General features: G+C 31.9%; 1 protein-coding gene across 1 annotated transcript in view; it reads left to right on the top strand.

Annotated features, from left to right (window-relative positions):
• The window catches only part of LOC148233092 (uncharacterized), a 535519-nt gene that overhangs the window by 465953 nt on the left and 47812 nt on the right, over nucleotides 1-21754 (top strand). Inside the window, exon 8 of the mRNA XM_088190536.1 lies at nucleotides 15244-15307. Within this exon, the coding sequence (XP_088046662.1) occupies nucleotides 15244-15307 (64 nt within the window). The remainder of the gene's footprint in view (nucleotides 1-15243; nucleotides 15308-21754) is intronic.

The following is a 21754-nucleotide window of genomic DNA, read 5'->3' as shown; positions in this document are numbered from 1 at the left end:
TAATAATTTGTGAGATAATATTTTTAGGATAGTGAAATTCTCGACCCAAACAAAACAGGTAAAGCGGTAGTTAGGTTTTCTCAGATTTTCATTGTTCCTCACATGCATATTTATTACATGTACAATATTTATTTTAATATTTTTTTATTAGCGTGACTAGACAATCTGATTTTTTTATATTTTATGATAGAAATTTTCATTTTAATTTCTCAAATTTTATGAGAATCTCATTAATAGATAAAAAAAATATTTTATAAATGATGTGTGAAGTGAGGATAGACAAATTACATTATTACGTGATTTGTACCGCTGAAAAGAAATGAACAAGCAAACAAGCTTAACAAAAACAGTTTTAATGTAGTTTTTACTTGTATCGTATTATCTTTGGATTGAGTGTATTTGTTTAGCTTGAGTAATAATCTAATGTAAATATCAGCCCACTAATTAAATATATAAAATATAATAAAATGACATTTTTAATATATGAGGCACTCATATGGTATCAAGCCTATTAAAAAAAATGATTTTAATGTTTGTTTTGTGGAGGGAGGTTCGATTATCTGCGTTATTAATCATAATTTGAGAGATGTCACTATAACGACCACTTGAACAACGAAAAGCGAAATTTCCCACACTCACACATAAGAAAATTTGCAACCTCACAAATCACACAACGGAAGAGAGATCTTAGTACTAATAATAACACAAATATTTCGAATACGTAAACCATCCATTATCAGCACCAATAAAAACAACCCTCTATATAAGAAGACGCGTGCCAGAGATAATACTTCTTTGACCTCTCTGGTTACCAATCGCTAAAATATCTATTTAAATCATGTTTTCTCTTAAGTCGTGAACACATCTTGGAGGTGTGTCTAAGAAGCGATGCAATTAGTTTGTGAATATCTGCGATATGCCAGAGCTATCTTAAACAAACAATATAAAGACATATCGGCAGATAGACATCTAAAGAGCATCACAAGAACACATTACAACTACAAATACAAATTGAGACACCAGTAAAGACTTTCATACAAAACTATTCTGATATTTTATGAATCTTAGCGATTAAATAATCTGTTATTATTTTTTCCGGCGCCTATTTGGCTACAAATTCACACCCTTTCGGCCTCAAAATCTAAAAATGGTAACCCCAACGTGATGATAACCTCAAAATTTTCATTAAATCTACAAGTATACATACAGTACGTGCCTAAAAATGAAAAATAGAGGAAGATCATAAGCATCCTAAGCCATTGTAGCTTAAGATACAAGAAAAAGGATATCGATCTTCATTGATGAGTTTTCTTATTTAATTGTGTATCCCCTATTGGCATTATACGAAGAATGTTATAGAGGCATGTTATTGCGGTCGGTATATCCTCGCATCGAGATTGATTTATGCGAACCGCGAAAGCTCCGTGGCTGCCGTTTCTTATGTAAGGAGGAAATAATAGCCTTTCACGCTTAAAAGAAAGGGCCCATCAAACCTGCGGCGGCTCGACCCCCCCAGCCGACTAAAGAATGTCAATTAATTATTCAGGCGGTTGGGTGATTAGCATACCGCGGTGGGGCGGCGCCCCCGGTGCTGGGCCCCCCGCAGCTCAAGTGTGTGACGCTGCTAGCCGTCGTCTCAGGGAGTCTTGAGCTATCGATAAAATAATTATCAAATAATATATACAGCACCACCCCTACTGAGAAACTGAGAAATTCATCTTAAAATATTTTAATTTACAGGGTACAAAAGTCTATGTATACTATTGAAACTTTATGTATACATCCTAATTAATTTAACTACACGATAAACCAGTAGTATAATTCGGTGACTAATACATAAAAAATCTGTATTCGATTCCCATATAAATTTGTATCGTATCTTGGAGACCGAAATAAGTTGTTCTTATATAATTATAACTTCGATCGATCTTTAGAGACTAGAATTTCCTTATCTCACAGATGGATATAGTGACGAATACTTTCAGATATAACATATACATAATCATTAAATAAAACATTAATTTTATTTATTAAATAATTTGGTTCTGCCTTTGACTTGGAATGATAATTTGGCACCTGAACTAGGAAAGGTTGAAAGGTATTTTATGTGATAATTTTTATAAATTTTCCTGAATATCGTATCAAATGTATAATTAATATATACATAAAATAAAATATAGATACCATGATTATCGGTAATATTTGTCTATAATAAAAATAATTTATGGTTGGACATAATATTACATTGTTAAGGTTTTTATGTTGTGGGGCTTGATATTTATTTTTGCGAGGGGGGGCAAAATTTTAAGTTCCTCCACTGGGTTTACCTCTGTCATATTGCAACGGAAAATTTATATATTGTAGATAGTAAGCTTATAGATAATTATAAAAATAATATTTTTATTTCGCGTTGTAATTTTATATACAAAATTATCGATTTATACTTTAATTAACTTTAACTTATATAATCGCTTTTTGTATTTGTGTCACTAATATTTAAAAAAAATTATACTGAATTGAACTAAATGCTTATGATTGTCCCTTTTAATTCTTATTAATTAAACTTTCTCAATGAATGAGATAAAATAGACTCTAGGTTTATTAAATTTATTTTTTAACACTTTAATATGTACACATACATTTTTTATAAATAAACTTATCAAAAATATTTGAAAAATATTGTGTCAATTTATAAGATTGACCGACATGAGATATGCAAATTGTTGTTGTTGAACAAGTGGAGTTGTTAATTCGTTAAGTTATCAGTAACGCGACGCAAACAAATGTCGGCCAAGCGCAGATAGATGGCGCTAATGTGCGGAGCAATTTGTCGCAGCATCCGATCTCTCTCCCGAGCGCTGATTTGTCGGCGGCTTCCAGGCAATAAACAACGTGTTGACAACAGGCTTTAATCACAGCCGAAGGTAATTGCAAATGAGTTTGCGGTGGGAGGGCACCACATGTGAAAATTTACTTGCCCTACTAAAGAAGGGTGCGTACTTGAAAACTATTGTATTACATTGATGACACTGCGATCAACTATGTTTATAAATATCTCTGTCAAACACAATATGTTAAAAAATATCGATTGCATATTTTTTTAGTATTTCTAGTATCTTAACTGTTATTTATTTTAATGACTTCTTCCCTAAATTAAGATATAATGCGCTCTCAAAATAACTGTGGATATCCCTAAGTAGAGTCTCCAATTCGAGTAATCGAGTACTCGATACTCGAGTATTTTTGTCTATTTTTCAAGTACTTGATAATCGAGTATTTTAAATATTACTCGATTAATACTCGAAATTTAAAAATTTTGAAAAATTTTAGAAACAAAAATAACTTTAACTCGGTCCGGTAAAGGTTAACGTCTTGCTTTTATTTGGCGTTTATGCCCGAAGTCTCGAGTTAGAGCGGTTACTATCAGGTATAATTTTTTCATAGTTCCATAGTTGCATAGTTCCGGTCGTCGACTATGTTAGTGGGTTCGACGGAGAAATTTCTTTTGTGTTTTCTGTTCGACAGTCCCGACTTATCTAATTTATGGCAATGAACAATATGAAATATCAACAAAAAAAAATTTTAGGTTTTATGACTATGCAGTTGTAGCGTAAAGTGTTGTAAATTGTTTAAACTGATCCCTCAGCTTAAAATAAAAATCAAAACAATTGTGTGTTTTAAAGGCATTTAAAGTAAAGTCAGTTCTTTGCGAACCTTTTAGCTCTAGAGTGAAAAGGATTCACCCAAATACATTTTCGAAGGATATAGATTTAAATTCTTCGCATTAATCAGATGGAGTAGAATATTGTATATTGTTAAGAAAAAAAATCTATTCAAGAAGAATTACAAAATGCTATTTTGTCAATAGTTGAAGGAAATAAGAGAACAGCAGAGAAGGGAATGAAAGAAGAGAACATAAAAAGAGAGTTCAAAAAATTTTATATCTATAAAAAGCGAACAGATATAAATTAGAAGCCTTATCCAACGCGTTAATGACAATAAGTCCAACATCAACAGCAACGGAAAGGGTTTATTCCATAACGGGAATATTAAAACCAAAGGTTAGCAGTAATATTAAATTCGAGACACTTTTTGCATTATTGTTTTTAAAAAGTATGTTCGTGAAGTTAAAATAATTGTAAAAATTAACATACTAAGTATTTTATTTATTTATTTATATGTGCACGAATTTGAATAATAGCTATTTTGGTACATTTGGTAAATACTCGAAAGTACTCGAGTACTCGAGTATTTTAAAATTTTAATATTCGATACTCGAGTAGTTGATGGTTCGAGTAATTGGAGACTCTATCCCTAAGCCAATGCGTTTTTCTTCTTTCTTAAATGTAAGCAATATTATTTTATTTTTTGATTGCTTGATTTGTAACACTTGTCCACCCAATTAATACGGAGCATGGGTCTATATATCCACATTGAGAAGGCTTCTGGATTCTTAATGACCTACTCTGTAAATTGTTACGCTTCTGTATAAAAAGACAGATAGGACCTTACGATTTTTACTATTTAAAGTCTTGATATATATTTTCTTCAATATTTTCTACTCTTCGATCAACATAGTTTGCTGCCAAACTGCGCTAAAATAGATTTCGTTGGGAATTGTAAAACACTAAAATTTATTATTATTTTTATATTATAAATCAAAAAGTGTCATTCCGTTCCCCTTTCTAGAACAAAGTAGTCAATTAATATTGATTGTATAATTGATAACAATATGTTTTATCTTACAGATTTGGATTTCTTATTTCAAGAAGACTACAAATTTAATAATAATATAGGAAACATAAGCAATATAACTCTACATTGTTGAGATTTGTCTTGCAAAACGCATCAATTGAAGAGCTCAAGGGCACTAAATACCTTATGTAATCACTTAGTGCGCAGTACTCTGATCTGATAATATAAAAGGTCCATAAAAGTTTTTCAATCTGTTCATGAGGCAATATAAATATTATTCATTTTTATTTACAACAAAATTCTTACAACGTATGCTGACATATGATTCCTTCGAGTCGCGTCAACAAGTATACTTAAGAGAGCACTTCTTAAAGTTGATGTTAGGAAATAGACACAATCCAGTGATTTTTTAAGAACTTATTTTTTTCTACCTATTTACCAGCGCTTGCGTTATAAGAACTTTTTAACATTGATTTGCTTTCATCCAGGTACTCACAGTTGATTGCCGCATGGGTGTCTAGCAAATACAACTACATTACAATTCTAAATTAGATTTCTCTAGCTACAACTACATGACCATGATGAATTTACTCAATTTAGTATAACGATCCTAGCCAATTTAGACCGTTTTTGCAAATTTATTTACCCAAGACACAGTAAATACACAAAAGCCATCAATTCGGCGAGACATAAAAATTATGCCGTTATGCCTCCCCTAAAATAAGAAATCCCTCAAACGCCCGCCCGTCAAACTGACGATCTCGGGATTGTTTTGAAATCCCCGACGAGATATCATAATAATATCGGCTGAGCAAGGGGAAGTCTCGAAGCCCCTTAAGATGATTGATGTCGGCCGACTTTAAAACGAACGAAAGCGCCACTGCTCGAAAATTGAGATGATTGGTTATCCAATCTTGGCTAAATAAGATATGCACGCGCCGATTGTGTTACGCTGAAAGGCACCACTGATAATTGGGAGACACTGTCAATTTTATGAACGATGGTAATGGAAAACAATGGGTGATGTATTGAATCATGCTAAATAAACATTTGTGTTTTTAGGGCTCGACTTCACGCTTCCAAAGCTCGTAAGTCAAATGCATATGCATGTACTTACAAATATTTTGTTAATCTTTTACTTTACACAAGGGGCAATACAAAAAGTAAGGATAACAAGACTTACTTATCTTTTATTATGGTCACGATTGACTTTAAAACCTGAGAATGATTTCTTGATTCCAAGGGTTATAAAAGCTTATTTTTGCTATCTTTTTTTAAAGCAAACGCGTTCCGTTTCTTATAATAAAACCAACTTCAACTTTTTTAAACTATATATTTAAAATACTATTTAAATAAATATTATTATTAATATCATCTCACATTCTACCAGTTAAATTCAAAAGCATCCAACCACCACAATCTCGACCCCAAGATCGTCCCAACAGTACCAAAACTTACAAGTCGAGATAAGCGAGATTCGGCTGCGCGTACAACTTCTCAGTCGTTGCAATTGTTGCTTGAGCTAAGGTAAGGGCGGTTCTTCCGCCCACGCGCGACGGGTGGGAATTATGCAAAACAAGGGCGAGGGCCTCGTGCGAGTGCGTCTCTAAATGGCTTTTGAATTTGATAGCTCAAGATGTCTCCTGGATGGGCGGATTTTCAATTCGACTTTGGGGGCATTTGTCGAGCCGGGAAATGTGTGACGAACAGGCGCCCTGCGTAGGGGGGCACCTGCACGCAAAGGGCTGCACAAAACGTGCGAGGTATAGGAATATCATTAGGAGGTCGACGTGTAAAATGTTTATGTTGTCGGTATTGTGAAAAGTTTTGCCTTATTAGCGACTTAAACGACTGATGTTCTGGTATTAAAGAATAAATTATAATATAAAAAAAATGTGCTTCGTTTTATTTTTTTAATTATTTTTAATGATTATTTTAGATATAAATATAAAAGGTGTATTTTTGACTATATATATATAGAGCTTTACATAGCTGAAAATTAAGAAAAAAATATTGGTACTGGTGTTAATTTAATTTATGTAAATAGTTCTGTATATGTATTGAAAAAATATATGTTTGTAATTAACGTGTTTTTTCTATTATATGTCAATCAAATTTAGAAGCAAAATGACTCTTCCTGGCAGTAAAAAATATATATATATATCTATATCTATATATATATATATATATATATATATATATATATATATATATATATATATATATATCTATATCTATATATATATATATATATATATATATATATATATATATATATATATCTATATATATATATATATATATCTATATATATATATATATATATATATATATATATATATATATATATATATATATATATATATATATATATATATATATATATATATATATATATATATATAACTATATATATATATATATATATATATATATATATATATATATATATATATATATAAGGGTTATTTATAACCTGCGACTATCCGGTGATCTCGCATATGGCAAGTGCAGGTGTGTTCAAAATATAAAATTTGTTAAGAGAGCAACTCTATTTCATATCAAGAAATCAATTACAAAATTTTATTTGAATTTCTAATGTGGCAATGTTATTAGATGACTTGTAAAGCTACACTTATCTATTTTTAAGAATTAAGGGATGAAAAACTGCATCAAAAGCCTTTTTAAAACCATTATGTAAGGACAGAATACCGCAGTCCGTAACGTCTCAGACTAGTAACTGAGATTGCGGGTCCCGGCAGTGGTACTCAATTTTTTTATAAATTTGCGCTTTTATTAAAAATCAGTCCTAGCTGCAGTGACTTTATAGCTTATAGATTATAGTACACATAATAATTTATAATTAATAATATAGCTGTCACTGATTTCCAGACTTTAAATCTGGTGGTTGATACTTACTTGTATGTATTATGTCTGAATGAATTTCCTAGTTGGTACAGATCAAGTTACAACTTAAAATTAAAATAAATATTTAATTTAATAAAAAATAAGAAGATAAATCAGTTTCTGGTTAATGGAGCGTTTTACAGAGCGTTCCTTAAATGCTCATTGATATATGTTTTTAAATTTTTATTATAAAAAGCTCGATAATTTGATATAGATTACCTATAAATATGCAGTACTACTTAAGTGTCGCGCGTCGAACTCTCTCAAGCCAGATTTTAGAATGACTAATAAATTAATTGGAGAAGAACTCAAATTAAATCTGCATATATATTTCCAGTTTTTCAATTTTAAATTACACATGTAATTAAACATATTTGGCTAAACATCCATAAAACATAGTAATCTTTACTTATATTTGGGACACAGAAAATACTTAAAAAATATGGATTTATAACATTTTTTATTTGTATAATATATAAATTTTATAATTATACCCTAGTTAAAAATTATTGCTTGGGTATAAGACGCATTAGCGTTAAACTTTTAGTATTTGCTCATAAACATATAAAAAGATTGTGACTATATATTCTACTACTATGATACAAAAATACTATCTAATAATAAGGTAGTTATTGAAAGCATGTGAAAGCTAAATGGATTGAAAAATAAATGTTTTTTGTTTGTAAAAGATCACAATAATAAAATTTCCCTCAACATTTTCTAAGTCTAATCCTCGCAAGAATTCTATACATCCTCAAAATATAGACGATTAAAAAACAGATATCCCCTACCCGCTAATATAAATCATACGACTACTCATTCTAATATAATCAATCTAGGCAATACACACGTGCTATACACCCTCCTTGGGCGAAAATTGAATCTCAGCAAATTTAATTTGCCAATTCTTGCACATTCTACCGCATTTTTCTGTCTCGTAAATATGGGTGGTAAATTTTCTCCTCTTTCCGTATACTCGATGAAAGAAATATAAAAATGGAAATCGGTCGTGTTTTATCGCATACGTGCGCCGAATAAGTTTTCGTCTAAATATCAATATGGCGGGTCTTCTCCCCCTGCGGATGAAGAATGATGCCGTATCAATTTGTCTTCAATGCTCGCTTCATTTAAATCATTTTCGGCGAAAAAGAAGAAAATATAAAAAAGGGCGAGTGTTAGAGAGCGAGCTTACGAAATGAGTGGTACGTGAGAGTTGTGCAAATTCCATAAAATGCAATAAAACCATTGAAGATTCATACATCTAATATTCTAAAGAAGAGAAACTGTATCTTTTTATATAATATAACTGTAAATAAGAATAAAATAATCATTCCGAAGAGACACAAACAAATATCTCAAATTTTGATGAACTCTCTTTGAAGGAAATAAACAAAGCATTGCGCCTTAAACTTCACCTGGTTCAGAAAACCTTTAAAAACCGCTTGAAAAAAGGTGAATATACTTTTCTGCAATACATATACAAAATTATTAAATATATTCATAATAACATATATTTTTTAACATCGTAATATAAGTTCTTAAATAAATAATTAGGTACGAGTTAATTATTTCTATGCTACAAATAAATATAAAAATTAGCCATTATTATGACATATTTATGCGAAATATTTTAATTAGACATTAAAAATATTTAGAATATTACTCATAATAATTACTTGAGAATTTGTAGTGTTGCTATAAATAAAAGCAATAAAATCGTGCAATTATGGTAAAAAGGCGTTTAAATTTAAAAAATGTATAACAATATAACGAGTGAGAATTGAATAAAGCGCATCTAAACCGAATTTTGACCAATAGGAGAGCGCAAAATCAATTATCACTTCTCAGAAGTCAAAAATCCACGTCAAAAGCAATAAAATTGTGTCGTCGCCGTCGCAGTGGGAACGCTCGTTACCGAGCGTTCCCACTGTGACGGCGCCGACACAATTTTATTGCTTTTGACGTGAATTTTTGCCTTCTGAGAAGTGATAATTGTTTTTGCGCTCACCTATTGACCAAAATTCGGTTTGGATATACTTTGATCAGTCCTCTTATATTAGAAGTACATAGTAATATTGGTGAGAATAGCCATTATTATTTTTAAAACATAGTTTAATATCGAAATGCAGATGGAGCAATATTTGAGATTTGACTTTTTTTATACATATATTGTTATTAAGCCCTTGGAAGTTTTCTCTTACCCCTCCTCCCTCTCGGCAGACCTGGGTCTAGATTGGTGACTTGTATCTATAAGATTTTAGGTCAAATCATATATAAAATCTATTGTTTTTCAATTTTTATTGTATCAAGAAAATCAGAATTAGTGCTTAATATATAATATCATATAATTTTATAAAATCTTTATTGCGATTAATCATTGCAGATAAGGTTTTCCTAGATTTTCATATTCTCACGGATAAATACACAAATTAATAATTCAAATAAAATCGAATTAGCTAGTAGACATTTACGTACATTAATTATGAGTAGTATTGATAGCTTATAATTAATAAAATAGGTGTCACTAATTTACAAATCTTGCTTTCGGTTTGGTGTCTCACTACTTAGTAGTTGTTGATTGTGTTTACTTCATTGTAATGCTTTTGGTTAACGCCTGCCATGTTACCACGAAATATTTTTAATAAATAAAATATTTTACAATTATTTTTCGTCAATTTTTATTAATTTTATTTAAAAAAATTAATTTTGCCTATTTTATTTAGAATGCACATACGCATCGAATCAACTGCATATTTTACTATATTTTTATTTATTAGAATATATGACGTAGTGCTCCCAAGTAGATGGTGAATAGATTTTTATCGCCGAGATGCATCTGGAGAAGGTCTTCCTCCGCCAATATCCTCCGGCCATTAATCACAGTTTTCTCTCGGCTTCATTTTGGATACGGGTTCAAATATGCACACCGCAAAACTGCCTGTCTACTGTAATTTACTATCGGCCAACATATTGCAACCCCCATCCCCCCAGGAGTTTTCCTAAATAATTTTCCCAAGAATTTTCTCGGCCTCCGCCGCAGCGCAAGATACGTCTTGTGTATTAAGCCAAAGCGGCATAATTACGAACTTCGCTAAGAGCGAACGAAATTAGACCTTATTTTAAAAGGTCCTAGGGCTTGGAGTCATGTAGGTGGTGACTATAGACTTTATCGTGTGGACAAAGAGAAAGTTTTCTGTGAAATCGATTTTGCATATTCGCGGACCCCGCGTGCTTCATTTGTTTTCTCCTGCGAAATGTATACGTGATTCGCCATCGCCGCGTTATATGAAGCAGGGGTTTGAAACTTAACAAATACTAACAATTTCTTAACATCAAAGTAATATCATTGAATTGCTGTGTTTATCGTAAAGTTCTTTATCTAAGCTAACATAATACAACCTAATCTAACTAAAGTAAAATAATAATATATATTTTTAATAAATATAGTAACGTTTTATTTATGTGACTGCTTAACCAAATCTGACTGTTGTCATTAGAACTTATTTTAAAGTGTCTGCCTGAAGATCAGTTCTAGGCTCAGGTCATCGTAGTAATGATTGGGTAAACTGTATTTCTAAACTCTAATGATACTCTCCTAGTGTAATTAATACCTACAGATATAATACAAACTTCTAAGCTCCGCCGATAAGATGAGAATAAAATTTCGCCTACCCTTTTCTTCTATCGTTTTAAAAGTCAATAACGAAGTATGCTTCATATATTCCATCACAAAATAAATTCTCTACGTAATACTAGTACTCTACATGTTACTAGTTTGTCTTGAATTTACTAAATACTCCTAATATTCGTGGAATATAGCATTCTACACGACATGTGTTGACCTTATCGTTAGCATACAATATTAGCACAATGGTTTTCTATACAAAAAAATGCTAAAAAAAATCAAACCATTTTTTATTCAGTGATTTCATCCGTTACTTTCTATTTTATGTAATATACCTGATAGTAAAAAAATAATTCCTTTAAATAAGTTAATTGCCTTGGCCTTTCGAGCTATTTTACAACAACATAATATATTATTAATTTGTGTTAATCCACCTTAGTTTAAAAGCCACAAAAATAGTTTTATATAGATAGCTTTTAATTAATATACTACAAATATATAATAACCTAACTTACTTAACAATAAATTAATTCCTAATACAACTCGATGTAACTTTATATATCAAAGCATGATTTGATACATTTTGAACATATGTTTTAATACACAAACGGTTGGCAATTTAATAAATAAAATAATAACCCCACATATGCTTACAAAGACCTAATATAAACCACGATGTTTCATATTTTGATTTTAAAATTAATATAGTAAAAATAATAAAAGATTAATAGTATATAGCTTGTAGTAAGTCTTTAGATAAATTATGGAAAAGCAAAATAAATAAGATTATTAATGTAATGTTTCATTAAGGTTTAAATATGTTATTACTAATACATTAAATTTAATTTATTCGGGCTTTGTTAGTTCTTAAATTAGATTACTTTATTTTGTATAATTCTAGTTTAATAAAAAAATATAATTAATATTAGAATTAAGCTATATAATGGTATGAAAATTAGTAATAATATATAAATTTAATTCCAACCGATCATCACAGAATAAGTTTTCATTGATTTTCCTAATCTCACATATGAATACCGTGATAATTAATTTTAATTTAGCTACTTCAGCTCATAAAGAATATTACTTATATAATAAAAAAAAAATGTTATGATATATCTGATGCTAAAGTTTATTTATGTTAAGATCTATCAGGTTGGATCTAGTTAGAGAATATAATAATTTAATGCAAATGTCTAAACGGCATTATTTTAATAGCGTTAGTTTAAAATTTGGTTGAGTTGTTTAAAATTATGTTTGTTTAGATTAAGAATAATTAGATCAGACTCGATTAAGTCATATGATTTTATATTTTAGATTCAATTATATTAATTTAAGATAAGATAAAATACAGCTAGTTCCAAATCATTATCCTGAGGTTGACTACAAATTAATAATTTTAGCCACATTATCAATACCTGACAGCACTACCTCTTAACATATATTTATAATATTTTCTGTAAAACGTTTCGCATCCCCTGCCTCGCTAGCAAACATCGCGAGGGCAACAAGCGGCGTGAATCGTAAATCCGGGCATTTTATTGCCGATTCATAAAATTCATTCGGCTGCCTTTGGGGGCGCGAACTGGGGTAGCCCCAGACGCCCCGAAGATGATGTCTTCATATTACCCCGGCTGGCTCTGAGGATTCATGGTTTTACGGGATTTTGTGACCTCTGCGTGCATGAATTATTCATCACTCGCATAGTGCGTGTGTGTGCCCTAAACTGTTTATGGTAATGGAAATCAAAAGGTTGACTGTGTGCGTCTCTATCTGTATTTCACTACAATCGATTATCCAATTGAGGTAGTTATCATTAAATATTAATAATAATTGTCTCTAAAGGGTCAGTGAGCAAGAGGGCAATCGGTGGTTACGTTACTAGATATGACCAAATTACAAACGGGACGAACGTGTTATTACGTGTGTGCGCGATGAAAGGTTGAGTTCAGCTTTTAGTTAGTTTCAATATAGTTAGTCGGTAATTGGAGTGTAATTTGCTTGCTGCCCAATTATTTCGTAAATGGCTTAAATATGAATAATTGGGCTAATTAAATTTGTTTTGCTTAAAAATAGGCGATTTAATATTAAACTAAATTAATTACGTAACAAAGTAGACGACAGAGTAACAAATCTAGCTTAGAATCGCACCTACTTCAAATTTTTCAAACATGTCACATGAAGCGTATGATAACGTAGAACATGTCATTGACAAAAAATGGTGGATCAAAATTAGCTATAAATATAAAAATCTAGTAATAATATACTAAATATTGTATATTATTATCTGGATACACGAATCTGGATGTATCATATATTTTTATGCATGATAATATTAAATAAACAATTAAGTTTTTTCTTCAGACTCGTTCGAGGAGGAGTCACTTGTCTAGGATTGTTCTTATGCGAAAAATATTCATAAACGACCCCTATGGGGTAAATTATGTCTGGAAAAAGACAACGAGGTGGATGATTGTGGATGCGCCGACGGGGGTGCGGCTTTACGTTTGCTTTACAGTCGCATTTTACAGCTTTTATGCATATTTGATAGACTGCCATCATCTTTATAACCCGCAATAGCCGAATTTGCTAACACCCACTCGATGGGGTTCGGATACTGCGCGATCTTATTTACAACACATACAATGGCAATGTCTATAAAAATAAATCGCGTCAAATGTATATCTATGTATTTTTATATACATATATACTTTGAAATATATTTTTTTCACATTTTAACATATAATTTTTTTTTAAATAGTTTTAAATATCAGTTTTAGGACCGCAATGACAGCAAGCTCTTATTACCTAAGTTTCGTGATATCTTTAATCGACTAAAGATTGAGCTCAATTATATACCCAGGTATTTGACGCTTGTCCTTTATTTAATGCAGTTTCCTTTTTCACTTTTAAGTAGTAAAGTCTGAGTTTTGTAAAAATTATTAATACACTTTTCTCTTAATTTATTTTAATTTTGCATTCAATAAAATAACTATTTAAGTTTTGTAGCTTATTTTAAATTGCTTTAAGACCCTACGAGCTCCTCAAAAACGTTTTTTTTTAAATATGAATGCCATTAGTACATGAAATTAAGAAGAACGGTCTAAGCAAACTACTTGCGGAACTCCAGTTGGAAGTTTACGCGTTATTAAAAGTTAATTAATTAATACCATTGCTAACTAACAAATATGTATATATATACAGAATAATGTTAAATAATGACATCGAAACCAGATTTAAAAATTTGAACGGTATAAACATAATTTTGTAATATCTGAACATCTATTTTAAGTCAAAAAAGCAGTTAATGATACAAACTTGCTTATATGATTAGGTTCTAACAAAATTATTGATTCAACGAGTTTGCCACATTTTATTGATTAGTATAACCTTATCTTTACATCAGTTAAATGATGTTTTTACCGGGTATAAAAATTAGATATAATTAAATCTGAACTTTAAGTAACAATATATATTGTTTTTAAATATCGTAGTTTATATGGAATATACATGAAAGATTTATTTTATATAAAAGCATCAATATATAATACTATAATTGAAATTTATTAAACTTAAAGAAGCATAACTATACTATATTTGCGTTAACACAGTCAGTTCTAGAGCTATCAACGTCATCATTGTTCATAATTGAGAAGATGGCAAGTTTATGTTTATGCCCTTACTATTAACTTTAAAGCACACTTATCATTACTCAAATTGATTTATAAATATAAAAAATATAGTAATGATTGCAATTTCTATAAATTTGTTCAAAATATAAATAAGAGTAGTGATAAGTGTATCGATTGTATATCCGTATCGTGTGCTCAATTATAAATAATGTTGAAATGGATCGCTCTCGAACTGACTGTGCTAACGCAAATAGAGTATAGTATATTTTTCTTAACCTATCATAACTTAGTTGTACATTATCTGACATTTTAACATATTACATATTTTTTAATTTAATATATTTTATTTTTATTATAAAATTAAAATATGTTTTTTTGTTTCAGAGTGAACCTGTAATAGAAAGAAAACATTTGTCACCAACTTCGTTTCTTCTAGATTTTAATAAAGGTCAAACGTAAGTTTTTATATTTGTTCTGCTTCACATTTTATTTTGCGCTTATTAGACTCATTATCAATGTACTTCGTGAGAATAAATTAGCAAGTTATAAACTAAAAGATCCCTACGATATCGTATAGCTCCATTTCGCTCAATTCTATAATTTAATTTTAATCAATTTTAGAAAATTGTGTGCTCCTTCCTCTCTCCTTATCCATAATAAAGTTTTTAAAATATTAAAAAGCATTTTTATTTTACCCAGAACGCCTGGTCTATAAATCGAAAAGTATCCACGCGGTGAAATTTTAAATAATATCGCACAACACCGAACCTATAAACCTTAAGTACACCTAAGTAGGGTCGTTCCGCCAAGTAGTGGGAGGTTGTGGGGGTAGCTTTTTCCTAATTTGCCCGTCGTCGCGAAAGAACGATGCATATTTATATTTCATGGTGCAATTTGACGGCTACTCACCGCGCGCTGGGCTAATTTTCCGCGGCCATTTTTAAGACCCCGTGGAAAATTTTCATTTTTACGGCCAGGACGAAAAATCGCGTGGCCCCACCTGCACTGCCGTGTCGCATAGAATACGACCCATCGGGGACGACTTTCGCACCTTGGAAAGTTTTTAGGGAGATTTCTTAAGCCTTCTCCCCTTCCACACTCTTCTTTTTCAGAATGGATTTGAATAATTATATTTATATGTTTATTTATTGTAACAATATTTTGTTCAATCACGTCGGATTTCACCATTTTTTTAATTTTAAATTTCACGGTTGTCTTAATGTATGCTCTAACCATGACTCGGTACACGTTTTGGCTGTTAATTATACAGCGTGTTTATAACATACTCATAATGCATTACACACGGCGCTTGTTATCTCGCAAGAGCATAACTCACGCAATAATTATGGCGCGAGACAGATCACGTCCAGACGCTCTGTAACAAAACAGATATCGAATTTCGTAAATTATGTGTTTACGCTTATGCACCTGATATTTATCGCAGTATGCTTCGCAGACAACTTTTTGCTACGTTTTATGTAAAATATTTCACACAAGTAACTTAAGCATTGAAATATCAACGGAATGGCAATTAAACTTACAATAAACCATTTATGTATGATATCTTTACCATATTCATTGAGTTGTCTGACAAGATAGTATTTTATTTCATAAACAACTTTTGAGTAAAACTGACACGGTAGATTCAAGACAAAATAAAAATGTTTACAAAACAATCTGACTAAAAAATGCAAATCTTATGTATATTTATAACTGTCTAGGTTTTTATATAAATTATTTAATACAATTCATATATATTATATAAGTTTTTAAAACCTAATAATTTATACTAACCTAACGTATCCTACATAAATCATGAATGTAAAAGTAATTTAACATCTGCTTTAAGCAGTTAGTGTATTTCATATAAATCTTTTAAAAACACAGGAAAACGCGCTGACCAACTAAAAATATTTTATATAGCTATAAAAAATAATAAATTCTTAAAATTTTATTTAGGCACTTCATATAAATACAGTTTGTAATTGTTTGTAATTGTCCCGATAGCAATTAAAAATATATAAAATATGTAAATACTCTTTAAATATTTCAAGTACTATTAGTTCTATACAAAAATAATATTAAGCGCACATATCAAGTATTTTTGTTAATATTGTAAAATACAATACAGGTACACCTTACTTAACGATTTATCTGTATTACTACCACTCGGACTGAACTGGTAAGATTTTTCATAAACATAAAAATGCCTAAAACGTTTCGTAAATAATTTTAAAGGTCTTGAAAAAGTTGAGAAAATTTATGTCATAAATTAAGAAATTGTGGTACTAGTCAATGTACTCAATTTAGATTTTGAAGTGGAAGATATTGAATAATTAATAGAATATGCCAAAGGAGAGTCACAGCAGCACTTGAAAGAGGAAAGAATGGAAGAATTACAAATAAAAAGTTTAGTGTGTTTTTCAAAGTAAATGCTGCTATATTTTAACTAGAGGATATGGATTTGAATGTTCAACGGTTCACTAAAGTCTAACAGCAAATTAATCTAACAAACTTATAAACTCTAACAGCAAATGAATCAACTAGAATGCTACATCTAGGACCCCTACCTCTAAAAGTATTACCATTATCTTGCCTTTATCTCCTTTACCCTGCTGTTAACTCCAATGATAATATTGACGACTTTGAAGAATTCCTCAACTCTGTTGATGATACTAATGACTTAAAAGGACTTGATAACCAAAATGTTTATATGCATGTATTTTTTTATTAATATACTTATTATTTATATATTTTTTGCTAAATATATTTTTTTGTTGTGTAATTCGTTACATTCATCTCTATTGAAAATAACCAAAAACGATTAGGTTTCTCGCTTGCCAACCTAGTCGTAGGAACAAAACTCAGTATGTAAGTAAAGAGTAACTGTACTTGAAACGTACTTAAATTAATTTTATAATATGGGTTGGATGAGGTGACTATATTTTTTTTATAATCCTAGCAAAATTCAGAACTCATATTAATTATAATATATATTTACATCAATGAAAGAAGATAAAAAAATTCTCGGAGTGCTAAAGTGCAACTGCTTAAATTAAGTACACGGCATTTAATACAAAAACATTGACATTAAAAAAAGATGTTTGGTATTTTAAGACGACTGGAAGAGTAACAATGGTTTGAGCAGGATCCTAAAAATAAACTACGCAAAATCTGATTTAAATTTATTAAGATAAAGCACTAAAAATGCGTTGAAATTAAGCTACACATTAAAAATATATTGGCATTGATATAAATAAAAATAATCCTGTCTTAATTGCATTTTTAGTACTACTTAGAAAAACAGGCAAAAGTAAGTTATATTTTGAGGTACAATTTACCGAAAAATTGGTTTATTAAACTTTAAAAAACAGTAATATAAATACAATTAATATGGATCTTTATTATCTCTTTATTTATAATAATAGTATTGTAAAATATTATTGACAAACGACTTTAAATAACTTGATTAAGTTGGTTGTCTTAAACGTTTCCAATCTTTCCCGGAATAATATGTATATATGCAAACTTTTCGTCAACACCAACCCACCGTCGGCAAAGTTGCTTGCATTCAAAATGGCGGCGGCAAAGTTGGCCACTACACCGGACTGCACTTTCCTTCCCCGCGCGCTAAAGTTGGCAGTATCGATCGCTCTGAACTGCGAAACTGGGTCTCCAGTGTTGCGTCCTCCTCTGTTGAGTCTGGCAGCCGCCGAATCTGCAGCCGAACTTTGGCAATGACTCGGAGCACTTGAAGCTTTTAATCGTCGAAGTTGCCTCTCAGTCTCAGACAGGGGCGCAGCAATCCTTGAACTGCGGCGGCCCGCAAACTTTGTTTTACAGGACTTTTCCGACTTGTTTTCAAGGTCGACTCTTAAAACAAACCCCCCACTGCTCAAACTTGGCCAACTCTGCCGACAATTTACAAATTCCATACATACATATATAGGGCACAAACTAACTACTTTTAATAGTGAAAGTTCAAGCGCCGGTTTATAGATCTTAATCAAATTCGCGTCGGGACTTTTTCCCGGGCAAAAGTTTCTACATTACCACCGAGCGCGGGAGTGGGGGTCTCTCTGTCTGTATCGGCGCCAAACTTTCGTCGGACAACTTCGCCGCTTCGTCTGATGACTTTACATTTGTTTTTCTGTTTGTAAACAACGGCTGACTTTGGCCGTCGGAGTCAGCTGATCCTCGCAAGGAAAACTACTAACCAAGGTCGGGCCTCGGAAGCCGACTGTTTGAAACTATTCAAAACTGCACAGAGTCTAGACTAGGCGCCATTGTCAAGGTCATTTAGCAAACTTTGCGATGGTTCAAGTTGGTCGATTAGCAAAGTTTTCACCGAAGATTGAGAAAACAGTGAAATAATCGCGTTTTGCCGCTATTTGACCCGCAAACTAGTGACCACGACGTGCCGACAAGATTTTCCTGTTTATGTTGCTCTTCTCATGCAGTATTATCGATGTGTTTATTGGAATCTAACTTAACCTGACATTACGTGTTTTTATCAAGTTTTAAAACTTTTCAGTTCTTGAGTATTTCTGTCATTAAGAATTTCGTCTATATTTGACACTTAACCTGTGCTAAGCGTTTATCACAGTAGACTTTTTTTTCTACCTTTAAAAAAGTTTTTTTATTGTTGAGATGTGTGTTCTTGTAACCCCTAAGGGTATAGTTTCACATTGGATAAACTCGTCTTACATATGATTCTTGTTGTCTTCTCGTTTTCTTATAATCCTTTTAGGGAATCATCAGTTGCCTTTAGTGTTTTATATATCACCTTCTGAGAAAATATTTCTTTAGGTTTATTAATATTGATTATTTTCCTATTGCAAACACAAATCTTATATAACCTAGCGTTAACTAAATTTGCATAACTTATTTGTAGTTGCCAACAATAAATAATTAGTCATTTGCCCATTTTAACGTATTATTCCTAATAGTAACTTCAACGAAATCTTAGTGACGTGCTGTTTTTATAATTACACATTATATAGTCTCATAGGTTAGTCTCACCAAAGTTATTTTTATTTGTGCACCGTGAAAAAGCTTGTGATTTAAATTGTGACTATCAGCAGACTTTCTAATATGAGTTTCTAAGCTTATCTGAAATATTAAAACTTTTTCCTACGATTTAATTATGCCATTATTTTTAATTAACACAATCTAGCCCACAAACTGGTGATCTTGACCTAATTAACAAGACAAGAGCTTACAAGTTTTCTGAAACCTAACCCAACCTAACCTTTTTTTTATGAGAATAGGGAATCTTAGAAAGAGTTCACCAGCTTCCAGGTTGCTGGTGATTGTGCCGGATTCCGCTGCTAGCAACGAAAACCTCTCCCCAGCTCTCATCTGTACAGCCGGTACTATCTTTCTGATATTGCACGTCAGCTCGTCCAATTTAGAGACTCTGTCTCGTTAGGGCCGCTGTCTTTCAGCTTCTTCTTTGATCTTTAAGACATCAGACGCGTAGTCCGTCCATGCCTCCCAGTTACGCCGGCTCACAGCATGGATTGGGCCATAGTGTTTGTTGAAATAGTCCTTTCTATGACCCTCTCTAGCGACGTCCTGTTTGCCAACCACGCTGTGCACTTGAAGACGGTATGCTTTGCGTCGACGTTTTCAGAGGTGTCGTAATGGATCTTTCTGTCTTGCCGATCCTCGTAGTGTATTGGCCAAAGCAGCCGTGCCTTGCGTCAAATGGTACGATAGCTCACCGCCGTGTGTCCTTCCCGTCCAGAAGGATAGGTCACCGACGAGTCTGTGTGTCCACCTACCCTTGGTAGACTCGTTCTATCTGCGCTACCACTGTGCGGTTGGGACCTTTCTAGCAGCTTCTTTCTCCTGCCCGTAATATATTGCCTGCCTTTCTAGTGCGAGGATGTCTAGCGGCGGTATGCCGCAAAGGGCAAGTATGGCATCTTCGGACACAGTTCTATAAGCGGAAGCTACCCTAAGGGCGCTTCTGCGCTAGACTCTCGCCAGCGTGAGCCTGGTCCTCTCTACTTTTGTGGCTTGTTCCCATATAGGGCCACCGTAGAGAAGGACCGAGTGGACCACCTCGTTGTACATTAGTGTTTTTTTGTTTGCGTCCACCTATCGACGATCCCATCGCGAATATGCCGCCCCCAAGCAAGTGCCGCCCGGGGCGGCCCGCCCCCTCCGCATATCTACGCCACTGCCACCCATGTTCGGCATTAGCCTTGCGAGGTCTTCTGCGATCTCGCGGCTTTAGCTGCAGCTACTTCCGCGTGGGCTGAAAATCGCAGCTTATCGTAGATATGCACGTCCATGTAGCATATTGCTCTTTTATAGATTATTTCTGATCCGTTCCATGTTATCCTGGGCATAAACTAATCTAACCTAACATCAACTCAGTTGGGCTAACGATTTAATTAGAATTTGCCTGATCTGACAGAATTTTAGATTTAAACCTAATTAATTTACCCATGGAGATATTTTTTATGTTTACTTATTTTACTTGTGAAATGTTTTTTCATTTTTTTTTTACTTATCCTATGTTTTTATATTTCGTTCTTGTAAACTAAAAAATATATATAAACCAGCAGCTTTATTATTTTAATGTATTCTTGATTCTATACAAATATAAAAATATATTTAAATATTGTCGTATACAAAATGTGTGCTTATTACATCTTAGTCAGAGTTAGGTTAGGTTAGGTTCAAAAATGTTAGTGGTTTAGATTGTTAATATTGGCAGACTTTTTAATAAGAGTTTATAAGCTAATCTAAAATTTATCCGATTTTTCTTACGATTTAGCCATTATTTTTAATGACCACAATCTAACCCTTAAAATGATAAAATCTGTGTAATCAACAAGGCAATACTGTACAAAGTATTCTTTAACCTAACCTAACCTAGCAT

Source organism: Plectrocnemia conspersa, unplaced genomic scaffold (assembly GCF_051122295.1).
Source record: "Plectrocnemia conspersa isolate PC_06_02 unplaced genomic scaffold, ASM5112229v1 ptg000008l, whole genome shotgun sequence".
Lineage (NCBI taxonomy): Eukaryota > Metazoa > Arthropoda > Insecta > Trichoptera > Polycentropodidae > Plectrocnemia > Plectrocnemia conspersa.
This window is presented reverse-complemented; position numbering and strand designations above follow the sequence as displayed.